Source organism: Eucyclogobius newberryi, unplaced genomic scaffold, assembly GCF_026437365.1.
Source record: "Eucyclogobius newberryi isolate DKJ021-1_F unplaced genomic scaffold, fEucNew1.0.hap1 SCAF_3, whole genome shotgun sequence".
NCBI lineage: Eukaryota > Metazoa > Chordata > Actinopteri > Gobiiformes > Gobiidae > Eucyclogobius > Eucyclogobius newberryi.
Window position 1 is genome coordinate 32598333 of NW_027315945.1, and position 22250 is coordinate 32620582.

Sequence of the window (22250 nt, forward strand, 5' to 3'; positions counted from 1 at the left end):
CGTCCTCAGTTCAGCCGTATCCGGGTTGAATTGAGTGAAAATCTCATTCACTGGCCTTTCGCATTCTAAACAACTAATTGATTAATCGAAAAAATAATGGCTAGTCCAAAATAATTGGTAGTTGCAGCCTTAGTTAATATCCTACATATTATCCAAATATCCTAACTCAACTCACTTAACTACGTAGCCTGAATCCCTCTTTATAAACTATTTGTTCATGATGAATTCGATCTTTGTTCATGCATTATAAAGGCTAATTAAGGTGTATTATTGTTAAAACGTTAATTGACCAAAAAGAATAGTCATGTTAAATGCTGGTCCATGTTGTTTTGCACTTGTTCATTAATACAACGCTTTATTTTACAGGGCTTTTCTCTCAACAACCCGATAAAGACCAACGTGGCATCTCGGCCCTCATGTTTTCGACTAGAAGATCTTTCCGTGCAGTCGTCTCGTCAACGCGGATTACTCATTAGGAAGTGAAGCCAATCTCTTAAGAAGCGTCTGTGCGTGTGTGAATTAGGGTCATGAAGCGCTCCACTCCCCTGACCGCTGTCCTCGGCCTGCTGCGCCTTTCCCTTTGCGCCGTTTCTGTCGCCAGCTCGAGCAGCGCACCGGAGTACAGCTTCCCGGCACACCCCCGTTTCGTTTGCACCCCTCTGCCGGCGGACGCGGACCCCAACTGTGTCCCGCACGCAGCAGGCGCCAGTGCGGGGTCTCAAACTCAGAACGCGCCCCCGGCTGGTTGGTGGGGTGCGAGCGAGGAGGCCAAAGCCACCATACTCCATTTGAGGGAGAGTCTGGTGGAGCAAAAGGAAACCATCTTGGACCAGAGGGAAACCATCAGAGAGCTGACGGCCAAACTCGCCATGTGCGAAGGGTTTGGACACGCCACCGCCAGTAACGGCCAGCACCACGCGCTGAACTCCCATCATGCCCCGGCCGTCGGGCATCACGCGCACGCTGACAACAGGCGCCACGGCAGCCAGCAGGGGCACCATGGAAACTACATACCAGATTCACCGCAACATCCCACGACAGGAGGTGACACAAGCATGGGTTAAATTGATCTGTGTCGTTTGTACTAATTACATCACGTCTTTTTGATATATAAAAGTAGTAAAACTGCACACTAAAAACCCCAAGAGTACAAATAAATAGATACATGCATAAAATTAAATAAGTACCGTAGTCTGACATGTACTTAACAAAATCTATATATGAATCTATAGTACTCAAAAGAAGATTTTTGCCATATTCACTATTTTTATCGAATTAATCAAAAATAAATCAAAGACATGGGATGAATAAGAGATAATAAGCAATTGCATAACTTGAGTATTCATGTTTTGCAGTGAAGGACAAACACGTGACTCCCGGGGACAGTAGCTCGTCTCCGGAGCAGAGCGAGCGGATGCTGCAGGCGCTCAAAGAGAGACTGGACAATCTGCAGGTGAGTGAACAACTTTTAATCCTCTCTAACAAAAGAAATGACTTCCTGCTGTTTCCTCTTTCTGTAATCGGATAACAAGATCACGTTGCCTAAGTAGTTTGCAACAAAAGAAGTATCAATTACTTAATCCCAATTTTGGCGTAAAATCAATAAACGTGCGTCTCTTAGTTGCAGCAAGTGTAGAAAGTATGTCAGAATCTAATCAGGAAGTGAAGTGTCCTTGCCTTAGGACAAAGAGCACCATATAACAGCATATATATATATATATATATATATATATATACATATATGTATATGTATATATATATATATATATATATATATATATATATATATGTATGTATGTATGTATGTATGTATATATATATATATATATATACATATATATGTATATGTATATATATATATATATATATATATATATGTATGTATGTATGTATGTATGTATGTTCAGGGTTTCAAGGTTTCTTTATTGGCTGCTCAGTGGCACAGAGGTTAGTGCACCGCAAGAAGGTCCTGGCTTCAACTCCAAGGCGTGTGGGGCCTTTCTGTGTGGATTTCTATGTATCCATCTATTTTGCACTGTAGTATAGGCTCAGTCCAGGATCTTCAGATTGAAAATGACTTCCTGATGAAAGTCAAAATGACCTTTGAAACCTGTTCCTTGTCACGTTACAGAAGAGAAACACGTCAGTGACGTACTCCAGCTCTCTGAAGGAGCTGCTGCAGAGGAAGATCAGCGCTCTGGAGCAGCAGCTGCACCACCAGACGGAGGCGCTGTCCGTACATGACCATGACCATGACCACGACGACCACAGCGATCACCAGGACGATCACCACGACGACCAAGGCCACGAAGATCACCACAACGAGCACCACAGCGATCATCAGGACGATCACCATGACGATCACCACGACGATCACCACGACGATCACCACGACGATCACCACGACAATCACCTCGACAATCATCACGAAGACAACCATAATGACGATCACCATGGCAACGAAGCGGACAACGGCTTCGTCTCTCGTACAGCCTACAGAGGACCCGGGCCTCGCTCCGGTTTCCGTGGCAATAAACTGGAGACTATGTTGAACCAGCTCCACCTGACAGGTACAGACTCATGTGGATAGGACTGCCACACCTGCCCTGGGGCTGACGAGGCTGCACAAACATGGCAGAATAGTTGCCAATAGACACTCTTTATAATCGTGCACGTTCTTTCCTCCCAGGTCCGGGCAGAACGAAGAATCCCGACGCCTTTTTGATCAGTTTCCCCATGAGGACCAACTACATGTACGGACGCGTGAAGAAGACTCTGCTCCAGGAGATCTTTGCGTTCACCCTGTGCATGTGGATCAAGCCGGGGATGGGTCCCGGCCTGGGCACGCCCTTCTCCTACTCCGCCCCGGGACAGGCCAACGAGATCGTGCTCATCGAGTGGGGCAACAACCCGATCGAGCTGCTCATCGACGATAAGGTGAGGGAGACAAAATGTAGCTTGAATATCGCCTCCAAAGCGTAAAAATGGCTGTTTAAAAGAAACTACGACTCAGGTTATCTACATTTCTCACAAGATCTGCTACATTTAAATAACTCAACAGGTAGATGGGGATTTATTGAAACAGAAACACAAAAATGTCCAGTAAGTGAATACATTTGTTAGACCAACTGAAATAAATATTAATGTTCTGAATTCAGGCTATTTTAAAAGGAGTGATTGATTTCTATTTGACGGCAAAAATAAATTATGGTGAAATAATCAATTTACTGACACGACAGTTTAGGCTCCGAACTACAGCAATGACTGTATTAGTAATGTTTTGGTATGATTTTATGGTGCGGTTGAATAAACTGCATGAAAATATCAAATGATAATGTATTGTCACTTTTGGGTGTTTGTACAAAAATCAAATAATACAGAATGACGTGAACACAGAGGGGAACGAACACAATGTAATATCTGCAAACAACAATTACTCGGCACAAAATGGCCGCCGTCGTGTAGCTCATAACTCACGGCTTCCGTCGTTGTCAGGCCGTGGCGCTGCCGTTGATGCTGACCGACGGGAAGTGGCACCACGTGTGTGTGACGTGGAGCACTCGGGACGGGCGCTGGGAGGCCTATCAGGACGGGGTGCAGAGGGGCTCCGGGGCGAACCTCTCCCCCTGGCATCCCATCAAGCCCGGCGGCGTCTTCATCCTGGGCCAAGAGCAGGTCAGTTTCTCCGCACTCGTCTTCAAAGGGCTAAATATGCGAGACAATTCAAAGTGTGTGGACACGTTTTGGCTCGTGACGTCGGTCCAAAAGTGCTCCGACGTTAAGAACCGTCTGTACCAAAGTGTGGCCCTCTTTTTAAAGGTGAACGATGTAACTTTCCCGTTGGCGTGTTTGCTACGCGCTTGTCTCCATGGATGCGTTCAACATCTTTTTCTTGTGTTCATTTAATTACTGGTGTTTTTATTTCCCTAAAACACCTCAAAAAACATGGATTTCTTAAATGAGCGCGATCGCCTCTGAACAGATCTAACTCGTCATCCGCTTGTCTCCGTGGAGATTAGATGGGCTGCAGTCAAAAATGTCCTGCCGATCGATTGGTCCACTAAAAAGGGGGCGTGGCAAAAGCGCTCAAAACTGTTGTTGGAAAATATGTCTAAACTGTGTCTTTATATGTAAAAAGGTGAATTCAACTGCTGTCCAATTTAAATCCTTATCATTTACATAAATAATACAATATTAGTTTGACTCAGACACCATGGACCGATTAATCGACTAAACGACTAAAGACCTAGAGCCCTGTGGGGCCTCGAGCCATAACAGCGAAATATGTTTCAATTTAACTTCTCAAGCGGAGCATTTTTCACTTTAGACGTCACGGTGATTCATTGCAATCAAGTTGAAACATAATTTCAACGGAATATCCCTTCTTATTAAGTTTAAAACCTACTGTGCAGTTGTTGTCTGCAAACATGTTCTAAAAAGCATCAAAACTTTGTCCAGATTACTTCCTTTGAAACGTTTTCAGTCCGGTCTGATCCACTCTGTTTATGCGGCACATTTCACGGACGAGAACATTTCCAAATTGCTGCAAATCTGAAACAACTCTCACACTGGCTTGTTCTCAGTTTATATTTATGTTTGTTTTTTAATTTTGTGAATATAAAAACAACACAAGAAACGTAACGAGACCAGAGAAAACACAGGAGATAAAAAACATGTATTCAATCAAAAGTAAATAATGAGAGCAGACATCCAAAGAAAGTTCAGAAGGTCAAATTAGTTCGTTAGGTTTCAGATTACCGTATTTTCCGCACTATAAGGCGCACTGGATTCTAAGGCGCATTGTCAATGAATGGCCTTTTTTCCATCATTTTCCACACTACAAGGCACACCGGACTATAAGGCGCATTAAATGAAACAAAACAGTCAGATAAGTCAGTGATTTTAACTTTATTAATGCAGCGTGCGTCAGCTTTTCATCGTTTCATCGCTTTTGGCAGTTGTTGCGAGATATTAATTAATCCATATATAGCGCTGTCGTTTTTTGAGAAAATGAAAGGTTTTTAAGTGTGCCTTATAGTCCCAAAAATACGGTACAGGTAAATCCAAATTTTGATCATGCCGGTCCAGTCCTTTTTGATCATTGGCGCTTTTTCATGAGGGCCTTTTTCCCTGCTCCCAGACGTACATTCTCAAGGTATCCATCTGTTGTGTCCATGGCAGGAGTTTTGAGGCCCGAATACTTTCAGCCTATATTTCAATCTAGACAGAAAACCCCTCCATACTGATCTTTTACCGCAGCTCAAACTTTCCCTTCACCTTCCCTCGCTCTTGCAGGACACGCTCGGGGGCCGGTTCGACGCCACCCAGTCGTTCATGGGCGAGATGTCCGAGGTGCACCTGTGGTCCCACGTCCTGGGCCCCGCCGACGTCCACGGCCTGTCGTCGTGCGGCAGCCACCTACAGGGGGACGTCTTTGCCTGGACGGAGACCGCGGTGGAGCTGCACGGAGGCGTGACCAGGCACCCCTACGACCACTGCCATTAAACGCACGCCCACAACAACAACAACAACAACAACAACAACAACAACTACTACTACTACAAGGAAGAAAATAAAAGGGCATTTTGTATTTAATTGCCTTCTATTCAGGGTTAGACAGCAACAAAAGCTTGGATAATCAGGCATTTTATATTTTATTGCATTATGTAAAATGGCCACAAACGGAAATGATTATTATTATTTTAAATCAGGAGCGTCTGATCTTATTCAGATTTGGAACTGAAGACAGATAAATCAGTTGGTTGATGTACTGGGCTTGTATTTGCACATTTCGCTGCTTTATTTGAACACTTTCGAGCGAAGAGGAGAGAACTGCACACAACAGGACAAAGCTCTAATCCAGTTTGAAGTAAAACAGTAAATGAGATTTGTAAATTTAATTGATATAATTTGAGGGGAAAACCAAAGCCGGCCGCACGTATCGGCTCGTAAATGGGTTTCTCTGGATTCTGAACAATCGATATCGGTCAATCTCTTGGAACTGAAGTATGAGGCCAAATGGACATTGTGCTTAACCGTGTTTAGACTTCATGGAAGATCATTTAACATAGAAGCCAGAGATCAAGCCAGATTCGCTGCAGTAATGATGCAATTGATCAGCTTTTAAGGCGTGCAAAAGTTTACGTCAAGCCCTGAACGACTTTAGCGCTGAAGTTGGATTACCGCGTACAAAACGATGTATTAAATGTGTGTTTGTTATCAGACTCCTCCACGTTCTGTCCTAATCCGTTTAGACATGTGTTTTTTTTCATTTGTATTATATTTTAAACTGGATCCTTTTATTAATTTAAAGGTTTCCATGAAAATACAGCTAAACTGACCAAAGAAATTGTAAATTGTTATGTTGCGTTTGTAGTTTTTTCATAGCAGACATTCATAAACTACATGTTGATGTCAGTGATGATCAAATATCCTTTTTCTACAAAGTGTAAGGTTTAGTTTTTGTAAGTTTTGCCTATGAAGACCCAGTGTCCTTCATTGTTTTGTACATAATTGTATATAATGAACTGTACATAAGATTGTTTTTTTTTTTTTTTTTAAATAAAGATGTGTTTTTTGTACATGTCAATAAATACTAGACGACCTACGATATTTCCAGGCTCTGTTTGAGTCTCGTGCCGGGATATTTAAACTGACCGGTCACATCAAGGACAGTATTAACTTTAATCCATTAAGACTCATAAGCCTCCTGATTGGTTTATTTACAATTGAAGCGATACCTTTTCAAATAATGTTCTGCACGGCTATTTCAAATACAAAATACATCAGACATACGTATAAGTTTGTACATTTAAAGCTCTTATGTTTGACCTATTTTGATCAAACCTACTGAACTGGCCTTGGCTGTTCTGGACACTACAACTTGAAGGCTAAATAGTGTAAATCTATAAAGAAGAGTGAAGTCAGATGATTAACACCTGTAAGGACATTTCAACTACATTTTAATCAAACAAAAGCATTCAAATGTAGGCTATTGTATTATGTATTTGTCAGAGTTGTCAGCTCGTTCAGCGTGTCTCAGGAAACTGTAAATCTGACACATCCAAGGATAAATCTGGTACCACACATTACTGCGACCTCGTACTACAAACTATCACACAAAAAAGATGACATGGGTCCAAGTACATAGACCCTCGTCATCACATACAGTAACGTTAATGCAATCTATTGTGCACGAGTTGATTTATTTATGCATTTTAATCATTTGTTGATGTAGTTTTGACATCATTTTAGAATACTATTTATAGAAGGTATTTGCAGAAACATACAAAGACAGAATAATGTGAAACAATTTACAAAAAGTATTTGAAAACAATATTACAATCCTGTAAAATGTAGGGAAATATTCAGTGTTTGTTACAGATTATAATCGTAAAAGTTTTTTACCGTTATAAATTGTACAAGACTTTGTATTCCACACAGTGACACACCATTTTAAATATTGAAGTCAATTACTGTTGCTGTTTTAGGGTATTTAACAGTTAAGGTTAAGGACTTTTGTTACAGAGTGCATAATAAATTAAAATCATCCTAAAAAAGGTTAAATAGACAAACATAGCAAAAGTTATTAATACAATTCTGGACAAATGGGGTCTTTGAGGATGTTACAGGAGAAGAATCCCTTGTGTTGTCCACAGTGAGCATGCAGCTTTGTCCTCAAGGGGGCAGTAGTGCGTGACTTAACTCTGAACCCGTGGTATTCAGATGGAGAACATGTGTCGGCCAAAACATGACTTATTTATAGTTGAACAGTCTTCTCATTTGAATGGTCACGTGTGTTTATGGACGTCTAACACTGCAAAACATGGACATGTGCAACACCGAGGTCACATCAGGAAGAGAGAGATGTTCAAAAAGATATATCTACTGAGATGATGTCAGCAGTTGAGAACGTGATTTTCAATAATCCTGCAAACTAAACGGGTTGATACATTTTCATGGAATATACACATTTGGCCTTTTTTTTTCTCCCAGATTTGTCATGCTTTTTCCTTGCATGGAAAACAGGCCAATTATTTTCCAGGTTTTCCAGGCTGTGTGGGAACCCGGCTTACAGAAGTACCAGAGGAACCTTACTGATTACAGTGATCGACTCTTTAATTTATGAAAAAACAAAAAATAATCTTGTCTTTCGAAAGGCTCTTTAAAAGGAATTCATTATTTTAAAGAGTCTTTCATGCCATCATTAAAAGCCTGTTTTAGATGAACATTTAATGCAGTTGTTCACACTGCTGTTACTACCATGGATCTACTAAAAACAGTTTACCACATTCAGTAATACAAGAGAAAGCAGCACCCCCTTGTGGCACACGTCACAACTACTGATCATAACTGATATTTCTGAAAGTAAAGTAACAATAATAAATGCAAAAACTTTATTTAAGCGTTTCAATTTAAAACCTTTGGAGGAAATGATCGGCCGAGAGACAAACTGTATAGAAATAAACTGTGATAGGATTGAAAAATGAAGAATAATAGATGCACTTATTATGTCACATCTTTAAGGTTTGTCCCACTGCACCATTTTATAATAAGTACAAAGCAACACACACTTTTGGTTTAACTTTATTAGTTAGACAATGATAACTGGCACCAATGAATTATGGGTTTCTTTCTGCTACATTTACAGATGATCTATCCATCGTCACCTCACAGTAAGTACAAATAAATAAATACAAAATAAAGCAATTTTCTGGGGTTAAACTACAGAGAAATCAAAGCCCAGTGTAGATAACTTTAGTGTTACAGTTTATAAACGTGAAATTGTCGAGTTGAACCGTTGGCAACCTTGAACATGATCACACAAAACCACAAACGGAATATCTAGCCCGCGTTAAACTGACAATAATTCAGAATTTAATCTTATTTTTTGGACTAGTTTGCTACTTTCTGTGAGCAAAATTACTTGTTTCAGACTAATCTGACTTGGAATAATAATAAAGTCTAAAAAACAGACAATTTTCATACAAATGAGACGCAATGTAAATATAAGTCCAAATTCATCAAAAAAAAACTCAACATATTCTGAATTAAAGTGATTTTAACCGCTCTAGATATTCTTTGTGCATAAATTAAAGGCAAGTGGAATAAAGGACATTAAAGGCATTATGTTTAGGTCCATATAAATCAATGGTTTTGTCTGAGGTCTCACAGAGATCTTCATTCAGCTTCATGCAGCGTGATACAACCAGTACAACAAACACAGTCAAACATGAACACTACATGAGTTAAAATGACACGGATTCAGAATCATTTCATAGTCAAGTTATAGCTATGATCCATTTAAATATATTTTTCTTATATCAAGTAAAGATCTCAGTGTAATCTCCTCTTTGTTGTCGTTTTCATTTTTTTTTCTTTAGATTAAACACATTTCAAGTCATCCAAGTGGCTTCTTCACTTTTGTCCTGAGGGTTGTTACTCTCCCGTTCCTCCTCTCGCCGTTACCGTTAGTGTCGGGCAGATAACCGACAGAAGAAGCTACTTGGATGAGTGGAAATACACGTTCACAGTAACAAACAAACACTTCTGTCCAGTCGACCAGAATTCAACTTTTCAATTCACGCAATTTCACATACGATCGCAATTAAAGCAAAATTTCAGACGGTCATTTTAACTCACGGAGCCGTTCCTCGTTTGCGTCGCAGGCATGAGATCGCGGTTGACGTTCCAGTATACATGTTCCAGTGTCAGATGTAACCAAAAGAGAGAGCGCTACAGAGCCGGACTCGCACCAACGTTTAACAATTTCTCCCAAAAATAAATGAATAAAGTGCAGTAAATCGTTCCCTAATACGACAAACTATCTCGTTATAGTCGGTGAACCGGAAGCCAAATCATTCATACAAAAAAAAAAAAAAAATACATGAACTTACAGTACATTTTCAGCATTTCTATTGGCGTTCCCCGTGAATTCAGTGCTTAGTGGATCTTTTACATTGTTGACTTTGATCTGATACGGTGAATTCAGTGGAGATACATTTTTTTTTAAAGAAATACAGAAGTCAAATGTTGTGAACCGAATTACTTTTGCGTCCACAAAGTCAATAAATGCGGTGTACTAATGTTTGAATTACAACGCAGCTTTCTAGTGGCGAAAACGAGCGTCATTTCCATTCAAATTTGAACAGATTATTTTAACTCTTTTAAACTTTCATAAACACGGGGAACGTCAAGACTTAAAACAAACCAGCGCACATAGCTTCAGTCTGTCGCCAGCATGCAGTTCTACAGTAGTTCTCAACAAAAACAAAAAAAGGTCAACTAAAAAGATCAGAAAGAATAAATTAAAAAGCGTCTAAGCTCGTCATAAACATTCTAAACATCTATGTACAAACGGTATACAGTGTAATGAGCTGCCATCTCCATTTCTGGGCCGTACGTTTCTTTTTAAAATGGGGGAAAAGACACCGGGCTTTGGGGAGTACGTTAGTTTAGTTATCACACAAGTCGTGTCCACTGCAGAGAGGAATATCTATGCTCAAAATGGCTTTACGTGAGAAGGTTTTTGTTTTACGTTGTTAGAAAGTCAAGATTTGTGGTATTTCAGTGGCTTCAATATATTATTTCGTACGGTCGTTGTCAGAGTACAAAAAAAATGCACTTATGACAACATGCCGAGCTCAATAAATCCTTAAATCGGCTAAAAATATGTATATTGAAACCAGCAAAACAAGCTTTTCGCAAGTAAATACTCACAAAATCAACCTAATTCGTCAAACTGTCCAATTTCCATATCATTTTGCGATTTCTACACCGTGTGGACATTCCTCTGTGCAGTGTCAGGAGTGTTCCATTCATTACTTACACTATTTGTAGCTTATAATCTGTTTCAACACGTAACAAAAGCCTGTCCCATCTATCGACGGTTGAAGCGGCGTGAACGCTCTCTCTCGCGCCTTTTCCTCCGGAGGGCTCGACACTCGCGGGGGTCTCTTTTAAAAAATACTCGGGGGATTACAGCGTTTGTGCTATTCAAACTGACCGCGCCGCAGTAAACACACGTTCCGGCAGGTTTTGTTCGACCCTCCGGCCTTCATTGTCCGTTCCAGCCGACATCAGATACACAAAGTTATTATTATTATTACTATTATAAGTTGAATTCACATTTTGACGTGGGCACAGCATCATTGAGTCTTGCGGTAGTAAGTTAGAAATGAAATGAAAAAGGCCCTGTACCCAATTTCTCAAACAACAAAGGGAGAAACGTGAAGTAAATCCTATAAAAAGGATACAACCATCGAGAAGTTCAGATTTGAGGTACTTCAATGATTCATGTCCCTGGAAATGAATATTTGTTTCTTTGAGCGACAATAGTGATGAATCGTGTCGAGGGGCGTGACGATATCGAACGTTAGAGCGATGACGATTGTTGTGAAACCAAAGCAATAGTGAAAGATCGTTAAATCGCGCCCGGGAACATTAATTTTCTTTCATCCGACGCCATCGTGAACCGTGGCTGTGAAATGTCACCTCCCGAGCGAGACGAATAAAGTTAGTTTGACAAAAACGGCCAGATAAAAAGTTGATTTTATATTTATTTTTACATTTATTTTAGGTTTATTTAACTAATTTCGCATTTAAAACTATCACGAATTTATAATTTTTTTGTTTATTTTGATTTGAATAATCTGTCCCTAAATCAATGGACTTTGTTTGATTACCGTATTTTCCGGACAATAAGTTGCACCTTTTTTCATAGTTTTGGCCGGGGTGCAACTTATACTTATATTTATATTTCGGAGCTTATATGTGAAAATATTTGTTATTTTCACACTTGCAACCGCATTTCATACACCAGTGCGACTTATGTTTTTTTCTTCTCTATTATAAATGTTTTGGCTAATGAGACTTATTCTCTGACTAAATACAGTAAATGAACTAATAAAACGGATTGGACAATGCAGTTTCCAGGCGAAAGCGCAAAATGAATGATTCTCCGGAACTTAAATACTGCCGAGTCAAGTTTGAACCACCATTAGCAGGACGTTTGACCCACTGTGCATTCATAGTTTCGAGTTTATAACAGCGACCAATACTTTAATGATTTATAATACGCTCCAGCAGTGGATCTGGACTCCCGCAGAGGTACAGGGCCTTTAAGGTTTGCTTCCAACACAGTCTTTTCTGACATTTTATCATCTCGTGTACAATGATTTTGGTCCAGATACGCTAAGGCAAACCACGTCACTCAGAAATGAAAGAAAAAAACGCCAATGCCTCGTCTATACAGAGCATGCAACGAGCCGTTCCTGACAGCAAAGACCTTTTTTTTTATTAAACGAGCACCGGATTACAAGACTCGCTCGATTCTAAAAAGGTCACCGCGTCAACCGCTTCCAAAACTTACCGTGGACCGGCGCAGAAATCGACTTTACAAAATGAAGAATACATTGATGCGGTCGTTTATTAATACCTCAGGATTCGCGTTGCCGCCGTCGCCGCCTCGATGAGAAATCTATTGTTCCGTTTGACCTCTAAAATGCAGCATTGAAACGTCTCGTAGACAGGAGAGTGTGGTAGAGGTGGGAAGGAGGTGGTGAGCTAATACGAGAGCGGAGGACAAAATCCCCACGTCGGAAGGATAAACAGGAAGACGGAAGAGGAAAGGAGCTGGAGTTTTTTACGGCTGCTCCTCCTTCTTCTTGAGCGAAATGCGCTTCTTTCTGGCGGCGAGCATCTCGTAGAAGGGATCCACGCTGACGGCCGATCTGGAGAAGGCAAATGTGGGAACTGTCAACCAGAGAGCTTCAAATAGAAAAGAATGAGAGCTAAAAAGGGCAGATATTATGCATTTGTTTTGTACTGGGCACCTTTAAGAGCTTTAAATTGTTCCTCGTCGTCATTGAACCACTGGATGTTGTATTTCGAGTGATTAGTGCATATTTGAGTCATCTCGCTCCAGGTCTTCACTGCTTGAGTCACGCTCACGGATATTTATTAACTGTAATTGCAATTTTATTTTCTTAAACTGCAACGCACACAGGAAACCGCGCGGGAAATGTTTAGATTTTTAGATCAATTTTGTGATTTTCAATGTCCAAAATAGACCAAAGCACATGCTCTTGTTTTTAGAACTTTAAATAATGCATCTACAGGAGATAAACAACACCCAGCTTTCCTCCAACATGCTAATGTGAGCACGCACATGTAATGAACACGATACGATGGCCCTAATGCTCAGAACGAGTCTGGGGATGAATTATGGACTTAAAAACAGCACCGGGATCTTCAGATCGTCCCCCATGACATCAGAAAACTAAGAAATGTGTGTTTTGTGAGGCTCAGAGAAGGAGCAGAGAAGGTGATTTAATAAACAGAATGAATCAGTGTGAATGAAGCTAAGTGCTAGCTAAATGCTACTCCAGGTAGCTACTCACTTTAACAAGTGAACAATGTTAGAGCATAGTTAAAAGCTCCATTTTAAGGTTGTGCAAATAAACATTTTAAAATTTATATATGTGGTCGGTCCTGCACCATTTTAAAACTGTTTTATATGTGTTGGAAGAAAGCTTTCATCTGTATGCTAAAGGTGCGACATGTACCGTATTTTCTGGATCATAAGTCGCACCTTTTTTCATAGTTTGGCCGGGTGCTACTTATACGTGATATTATTCATTATTTTCACACCGGAGGGCGCTCTAGGCTCTAAGCGACGCAGAAGAAGAATCGGCCCTTCCTCTACCTCCGAATTTGAGTGATTTGGGGTAATACTGAAGGTGTTACGTTAGCATACGTAAACATATTCATTGTGTTCTCCAAACTGTTATTTTAAATTGCATTTCTCAGTCTTGGTCTTGGATTTGATCAAAAACATTTCCCCAAAATATGCGACTTATACTCCAGCGAGACTTGTATATGTTTTTTTCTTCGCTATTGTGCATTTTTTGGCTGGTGCGATTTCTACTCCGGAGCGACACTCAGCTCCAGGGCTTTGTTTCTAGACATCGCACACTCTAGATCGTCAGCTCTTCCATCATTTCCTCGGACACTCACTTGATGCTGTGAATCCACTCGTCCTTTTCTTCAGGCGTCGGGGCAGAAATGCGGTAAACCATGTGATTACCCTCCACTACGCGGCCGTCCGCCTCCGTTTTACACGCCTTAATGAGCTGCCCGCGGTTGTTAGGGATGTACAGCTCGAAGCAGTTCTACGGGAGACGAAAAACAAGATACGTGTTATTTTTTTAATACAACTTCTGAAAGCGTTTGTTATGCATTTAAACTAAAAATACAAAAAAACAAACCGGTTTCCTGGGATCTTCCACTTCACGGATGCTGAGGTTTTCCAATGGAATGATTCCTCTGGGCTCTTTGTCCTTAAAGTAAACACGAATCAAAAGTTACATTAGTGTTTTTAAATAGATTAAAAGTAGTGCAGAAATGAAGCATGCTTATTAGAGCAAATAATAAAATAGACATACTATAAATCAGAATAAAATGCAGAATGGCTTTGAAAATGTCTCTTTTTTGTGTTCTTTGTTTTATGTTAATTATTTTTCTTTAAAAATGAAAAAGATTCATATAAAAAAGAAAAGGAATTTATTTGGACTAGGTGGGACTCTTATGTTAGATAAGATGAAACGATATTTTAGAAAAATTCAGTTTGTTTTTTAACCTTTTTTTTTTTTTTAACTTCTATGTTCTTAAATGAAAAAAGAAGAATAAATAAAAATCCTCCAAAACTGTTTGAAAATGTCATAACGACAACATTGCAACTGCTTTTACCGTGGCCTTGTTATCTATTTTTTAACTTTTACTTCTTTACTCTGAAATTGGCACGACTATTGCACCGCTCTTTCAGTTGTATTATGAATTCTTAAACCGTGTCTGAGCGTGAACGTGAGGGCTTTGGCGTGACTTACTGTGGTGTATTCAAAGTAATAAAGGCAGTTGTCTGTGAGAATGAACCACCGTCTTTTCCAGGTCTTTACGCGTCCCCCTGGAACAAAAAATGTTTTGGTGAAAAGAGCGTCACTCCTCGACATGAACTCTAGTGTCTCTATCGAAGCTGGAAACTACAATGATGCCATACATACCTCCTGAGCAAAAGAAGCAGCAGTAGCAAGGTTGAAATCGCAGAAGAAGCAAAGACGCAGGGGAGGAGGAGGAGGTTTAGAGGCAGGCCAGACAAACATCGTCAGATAGGGAGGAAAAACAGACAATTAGTGACATGTAGATAACGAGCCCCGCCATGCAAAAGAACAAACGAGTAGACCGCCATCGCACGGACGAGCGGCTCATGCTTTGGACGTTACTGAGCGCCTGCGGTGGCGGCTCAGACGTGGTGGCGAACAGAGGCACGGTCATTAAAGAGCAGAGCGTGGTCCAGGGGTGAAGGAGATATCGACAAATGTCACCAGGTCGGCGTTTTCGAGGTTCATTTACACTGCGGTTTTATTAAGGGGCGGATGCTGAAGATGGTTTTGAAACTAGAGACATTTGAGAAAATACTTAAGTACAACAGGACCAACTTTGCCTTTTTCTGACTTGTTTAAGAATGGTTTATAAATATGTCAGAACTAGAATAAGAGCATATGGTCATTTTGAAGAAACTTTTGATTATGTTGTGTTTAATTAAGTTCCATCTTCTGAAACAGGTCATTTTATAGGACGGCTCTAATTTAGGGCAAAAGCAGGTTTAAAATATCACAGGTTTTTCAAGATTTATGGTCGTCACGGAATAAGACTTGTCGTACCGGTTAGTGGAGGCGGCGTTTTTGTGCTTATAAAAATAACTTGATGAAAGAGAAAAGGGCTCGAGCTCCTCATCAGTTACTTCGAGGAGCGCTTGTGTTTACCGTGAGATCGTAGACGCGGTGACGGTGCAAACTCTCGGCACAGGTTTGATGGCGACCGCAGCTCGTCTTTGGTTGTACGACGCTTTTAAGTTTAATCTTTGTCCGTGCTCGGATGAGGATCAAACCGCTTTGAGACGCTTTACTGTAATTGGTTGAATCCCCCCCCATTTCTCACTCCGAGGTAAATCAGGAGGAGTAGGTAGTGAAAGTAGACGGCATAGGTGCATAAAGCAGAATTATTGTCACATCTCCCGTCGCTACATAATACTTGCTCTGTGTCACTTCAAGTAAAGTCACAAAGTATAACCTGAGAAAAGTTTAAATGTAATAGTGAATAAACAACACAGTAGTGAGGCATTGTTGAAATCATCTCACCGAGTTTGAGCAGCCAGCCTTCTCTGTCCGGGTTGAAAAAGGTGTGCGTCAGGTCGTTTCCGTCGTCCTCCGGGATCTTAAAGGGCTCGTTTTTAATACTTTCGTAAAGATTCTAAACAACAGAAGAGGAAAATGTGCCTTCTTAGGGTGATAAAAGTTATGCAGTTATGAGTCCTTCTTTGACCATTAAAAGTGCAATATGTATCTGTTCCACCACCAGCTCGTCTCCATGGAGTTGTTATTGCTCTGCCTGAAATGCTCCACAGTGCGGCATTAAACGTTTCTACAGTGCATTGACTCCATTGCAGGGATTATTGCAGAAATTCCTAGAAAAACAAGCTTTTACCTCTTGAAAGATCTAATTTATTAACCTTTATTTAACCCGGTAAAAAACCCATTGAGATTGAAACCTCCTTCTCACGGGTGACCTGAGCCAAAGTGAAACAATCATATAAATATTTACAAATTTGAAAGAGACATTTATGAATTATTTAATAGAACTACATTTGTTTTTTTAATGGAGAGAAACCCCGAGGTGAGACAGGTTTACACAAGCTTAATTGCAATTAAAGGGAGTTCCAAGCTGTGGGAACAGCATAACAGAAGGCTATGTCCACTATGTCCTGAGGGCAGGATTTAGTGACCTCAGCTCTCCGTGAGCCCTCGTGTGACCACACATTGTCCTATAGATCAGAGTGAACCTCTGAGCACTCAGAGAGCATTATGGATCACAGTGATGTGTGAGTCCAACACAACCTGCTGCTAATCCTAATGCACAATGATTAACAATATTCAGAGACTAAAGGAACATAGCTACTGCATTAACAAAGAACATTACCACAATCCAATAAAAGGTAAAATATACCAGACATTTATAGGCTTGAAAAGTGATGAATGATAAAAAATAAAAAAAAAAATCAAGCTTTATCTTCTATTTTCAAACAGAATCTTTAAAGTGAGCTCTAACTGTACAAACTAAATTGATGTCTAAGGACTTCAGCTCAATTCAGACCTTCACCAATGCACATCAAAGTAAAATTAAAAGAGCAATGATCATATTTACCTCCTAGAGGAATTTCAGAAACGGAATCAGATTTCGTCCCAAACTGACCAGCACAAAATGTTCACAAACAAACTCATAAACATTTTAGATTTACCTGCTTTAACTTCACACCTTCCTTGTTAAATAAACAGCAGATAGTTTGCAGCAACCAAATCGTTTTTTGATGTTAGTACTTTATTTTGGCTTTTTTTTTTTTTTAAAGATAGTACTGGTAATTAGTGTGTAAGACGGTCATCTGAGCTAAAATAAATAATAAGAGAGCGAGTTATTAGTTTCTTACCCTCAGCAAATCCTCCGGCAGGTCTCCTCCCTCATTGATGCCTCGATTCATGGAGATGAAGCGGTCCAATCCAGGTTTGTCCCTCACATTTGGGTTATGAAGGCTCGTGTTCAGCATAATGATCGCAAATGACAAGACGTAGCACGTGTCTGCGAAAGTACAACCAACAGAAGAATAAACTCTACAGCAATTCAGACTGGAACTAACATAACTTATCATGTTCACACTGGTCATAGTTTGGTCGTAGAATATTCCCGAAGACTTTGGTCTAAACTGGTCTAGTCCTAGTCCAAGTTCGGGTCCAGTTCAGAGTTACAGGCCTGTCATGATCATTACTGCATCGATTTATCTTTCAATTGATGCGAGATGGAACGATATGTTTAATGGCTAGATATTTATTGTATACATTTTCTTTGCACATGTGGGAAAATGTGTGTTTTTGTTGTTGTAAGATTAGATTTGAGCTGTACAAGGACGTAACATCTCGTAATTTATGCTTTCATTTGTTTGTTTTTTATTACTTCTTATGCTTTATTTACAATATTTATAAAAGGTGTTCCTGGGATTACGTAAGTGACATAAAGTAGTTTAAATATTTCCGTTTATCGTGATATTTTCTGTAGCTCTCTATCGCGCTTCCAGCCTTTTTTGTTGCGACAGACTTCCCAGTTTAGTCATTAAAATGTCCAGGACGTCTTTACCTGTGCTCTGGAAGACGCCTGGGTTACAGTGACAATATCTCTGAGCAAAAGCCTCCATCATTCGGTCGATCTTTTGGGCTTCGCCGGGCAAACGGAAACTCCACAGGAACTGCCTGCGGATGAAGCAGAGGCACGATTTAAGAAAAGAACAGTCAAAAATCTCCAAAATCATCTGAATAGATACATATAGATCAATAACACAAAGCTGTACGTTACCTCAGGGCTTGGACAAGGTTAAGATCTGTGAACTCGTGCAGGTCGACAAAAGCCTGAAGAACTTTAAGATTAAAATCGTCCCTGCGGCAAAGAGACAGCACATCGTCACCGAAACGTCGGGAACAAATACGGGAAAGACGGACGGGGATTTTGGACCTCACCGTTCTCCGAGGTAATCTCCGATCGCCGTCTTGTTGAGGCCTTCGCCTTTGTACAGGAACTGAGCGACGTCCTCGTGCGTGTGTCTGAGCAGCTCGTTTTCCACCAGAAACACGATGCCCTGCAATGGCAAAATTATGATCGAAAAACTGCGAAATGCTCATCTCGACGTGTGGTCAAAGTAAAAAAGGGTTCACCTTTTTGGGGTCCATGTTGAATTTCTTTCTTCCCATTGCCACGTGTCTATTCTTTTGTAGAGTTTTACTGCAAATAGAGAAAATGGAATAAGTCTCCTTGTTAACAGAGCTTCAGGAAAATGCTTTGGGTTACGGCGTTGTAGGTTGGTGAGTATTATAATTAGGGATGCGGTGAAATAGATGACAATATTCAAACAGTACTATGAAAATGTGCTAAAATGTAACTGTAAATGTCTGTCAAAAGACTGTCAAATCAATAAAAAAATAAAAAAGCATTAACCTCTCATTAAACCCTTTTTTGAAAGAATGCACAGAATGATTGCTTTATTTTTAATCAGCTCTTTTTTTTACAGCAATACTATTTCTTATTATGGACAAAAAACAACAACTATAAAATATTCTAATTTAAACTAAAAAACAATTGTGATTTTTTTTTTTTTTGATACATTACTACAAATCTCAACTTGTATTTACTTGTATTAATAACCATAGTACCCTTAAATGAGATTTCCAAAGTGCAAAGAAACGCCTTCCTATACATACATTTTGCTAACACTATGAGAATATAGTTTAAGTTGTCCGTACCTCCCCTCTGTGCTGGTTTCAAGCCCCTCGACTTCTAAAATGGCCTCTCGGAGCTCCTCTCTGAGCCTCTGGATCTCCTGCAGCAGAACTCCTTTCCTCCTGCGAATGTCCTCCAGCTCAGCACGCTCCTCTGGGCTCAGGTCTACTGGGACTGCAACGGGAAGGTGGGCCATGAGTACAACTACCAATGTACATGTGATTATAGCCTTTATTTAGACGCCAGGCAATTAAAACATATATAAAATAGAAATTTGAACCACGTGCTCAAGAGCTTTTTAAATGTTCTCATATTTTGTTTTCGGATCCTTTCAACCTCTGCACAGAATTCATGCTCGCACTACATTTTCTGTAGTTTGGCAATATGTTTGTTTTTCATGATTGAAGGAGTTTGGAATTATCTTGTTTGAGCCTTGAGAGCCCTGATCATTTCTGTTTTCACCTACCCCCTATCTCTGCCCACAATGCTGTATTTAGTAGCAATTATTTGAAAAGTTACGACTCCGAGGCCAAGTGTTTGAAAAGGTTGTGTAGCCATTTTCAAAAATAAAAATCTTTAAAAAAAGGAAAAAAAATGGACTTGGACTATTTTACATCAATATAGCGAATTATTATGAACAAAATGTTAACTAGTGACCTACTTATATAGTATTACAATACTAAGTACCTGAAAAAGTATAATCTGTTCTTTCTTCCTGCAAAGATTAATCTGAATAATTGTGACTAGTCGACTGGTCATATATTATCATTATTATTATTATAATCCTTATGATAATCCTTAAAATAATCCTTATCTAGAGTAAACAAACTCTAAAGACTCAAAATACCTTTTTAGCAACAAAGACAGTGGCATTATTTAATAAAAATGCCAAAAATAAAAGGAATTCAGTTTTAAATCAATAATATATTAGATTAACAAATATTCTTTATCTAAAAATGTCCTGTCACCTTATTTCATCCTTTATTTGGTTAAAAATGTATTAAAAGCATCTCTTTGATTAGTCAACTAATCATAAAAATTGTTTGATTTATAAGATGTTCTTTTGAAACATTCCCTTTAATAATTTCTCAATCACAAAGTAAATCCTCTTTTTAAATGCTAAAATCACACACAGACATCTCAAAACTCTGTCTTTGCCAAACATATTATGCCACAACAACACAAGCCACACCCACTGTCTGGAGTATTAGAGGGTCTTTACTTTCACTGCACAGATGTCACAGAAAGCAGAGGGGAAAGCGATACAAATGCTATTTCTATACATTACATTTTTTAACTTTTAAGTCATAATAAGTATCAACTTGCAGCTGTTTACATTATAATGTCAATTAAAGTGATATGATTCTTCTAAACAATTGGAAATGTAATGAGGCTTTACGTGCATTATTTAATATGGGGAAAAATAAATCTATGACAAAACTATCAATAAATCACTTGATTAAACGAGTTTATGTCCACCATAAATGTGGCAAAATATGCATGCAAATATCCCGATTAGCATGTTGCTCAAAAAGATTGAGGTTGTGGTGCATAAACGCTTATTACACGAGAAGTTGATTTATCTTTTGGGCTTGCACCAGGTCTTTAAATATGCATTCGTTTAGCTTTGTCTCACATTATTAGAATTTTGCATGACGTCCCTGCAGCAATGTATATATTATTATGATGAGAACAAACTACTCCAGTCAAACGTGTCAACAAAACAACTGGGTGTCACAGTAGAAGCAAATAAACCCGAGCTAAAGCTGCCAGTGTTAGCTGCACCACTAGCCACCTGCTAGCCCCCCGACGCTATGTTACTCACTGTAGTCCAGCTCGTCCATTTTCGGCGCTTTACTTTTAGGCATAAATAGTTCAGATTCGACAGTCATTCAATATGTAAATATGTGGATATATGTGTAAATATATCCGCACAATTATAGTAAAGTAATGACGCTTAATTGTCGAAAAATCTTGGGCCGGAGACAAAGAAGGCGGCGACAGCGGAAGTTGAGTCCGGGCGTTAAGAAGGACACTTCCGGTCAGCGCGACTATGAAAATACTCGTTTTAATAATAATTGAGTGACTGCGTAATGCATTACGTTCTTGTATGTTTTTATTATCAGTGTATTTATTTTTTAATCGAAACACGTTTTTTGGGGTCACATTTCTTATCCGATTTTTGTATTTCTATTTTTCTCTTCTTGTTTGTGTGATTTTTGCTTTTGCTTTAGTATTCCTCGGTCTTGTAGTTTTTTCGAGATTCGTCAAAGAATAAATTCTAAAGAATAAATTCTAAAGTCTAAAGTCTAAAGTCTAACTGCAGTGGGTGGCGGTATTGTGACACTTTTCGTCATTCATCCTCATGGCAACAGGACATGCCATTGCGCTGCTTCTAATTGTCAATTGTTATCTGGAGTACGCACACTCTAAACAGCGTCGCAGCAAGACATTTTTTATCCAAAACTTTGGCATCAAACCAAAATAACACATCAATTTGGGATTTTTGTCAATTATTTGCTTTATTAGTACAATATTTTAACTCTTGAAGCCCCCTAGAAGCATTATTTAAACTTTGCTGGTTTAAAATCTTTAAGACTTAATCAACTAATCTAGATTTATTTATTTTTATCAAGATTACTAAAAAAATTGTCAGTTGCAGAAATGGTTGCTGTCCTAATCAGGACAACACATGCATTTAGCCTATAGACATACATAACATGAGCCATTTGTGAAGTACTAAACATCAAAACCTTAAAGGCCCACTCTGTCAATCATGGATCTAATCAAATATTTATGTCAATGGCTAAAATATAGTGGTTCCAATTAGTTGTTAATTTGAAATGTTTACAAAGTAATTTTTGTGTTTTAAATCA

At 39.3% G+C, this 22250-nt stretch overlaps 2 protein-coding genes across 2 annotated transcripts; one reads left to right on the forward strand and one right to left on the reverse strand.

The window, feature by feature from the left end:
* Positions 1 to 527: 527 nt before the first annotated feature.
* LOC140374239 (neuronal pentraxin-2) lies at positions 528 to 5516 on the forward strand. The gene is made up of 6 exons (XM_072461070.1): positions 528 to 1044; positions 1356 to 1453; positions 2132 to 2570; positions 2690 to 2937; positions 3496 to 3675; positions 5296 to 5516. Exons 1-6 carry the CDS (start codon positions 528 to 530, stop codon positions 5503 to 5505), a joined length of 1692 nt encoding a protein of 563 aa, XP_072317171.1. The 3' UTR covers positions 5506 to 5516.
* A 6979-nt stretch (positions 5517 to 12495) lies between these two features.
* cyth2 (cytohesin 2) lies at positions 12496 to 21392 on the reverse strand. The gene is made up of 12 exons (XM_072461408.1): positions 21200 to 21392; positions 19398 to 19548; positions 18813 to 18879; positions 18618 to 18736; positions 18457 to 18537; positions 18241 to 18353; positions 17540 to 17688; positions 16197 to 16308; positions 14886 to 14962; positions 14268 to 14339; positions 14017 to 14171; positions 12496 to 12731 (listed from the first exon to the last, which is right to left on the reverse strand). Exons 1-12 carry the CDS (start codon positions 21264 to 21266, stop codon positions 12644 to 12646), a joined length of 1251 nt encoding a protein of 416 aa, XP_072317509.1. The 5' UTR covers positions 21267 to 21392; the 3' UTR covers positions 12496 to 12643.
* Between the last annotated feature and the right edge of the window lie 858 nt (positions 21393 to 22250).

Coding starts and splice junctions, on each gene's coding strand:
- LOC140374239 (XM_072461070.1), top strand. CDS start 528: ATGAAGCGCTCCACTCCCCTGACCGCTGTCCTCGGCCTGCTGCGCCTT. Junction 1,045..1,355: donor GCAACATCCCACGACAGGAG/GTGACACAAGCA, acceptor CATGTTTTGCAG/TGAAGGACAAACACGTGACT. Junction 2,938..3,495: donor AGCTGCTCATCGACGATAAG/GTGAGGGAGACA, acceptor CGTCGTTGTCAG/GCCGTGGCGCTGCCGTTGAT.
- cyth2 (XM_072461408.1), bottom strand. CDS start 21,266: ATGACTGTCGAATCTGAACTATTTATGCCTAAAAGTAAAGCGCCGAAA. Junction 19,549..21,199: donor AATGGACGAGCTGGACTACA/GTGAGTAACATA, acceptor TTCCCGTTGCAG/TCCCAGTAGACCTGAGCCCA. Junction 14,340..14,885: donor ATTACTTTGAATACACCACA/GTAAGTCACGCC, acceptor GTTTACTTTAAG/GACAAAGAGCCCAGAGGAAT.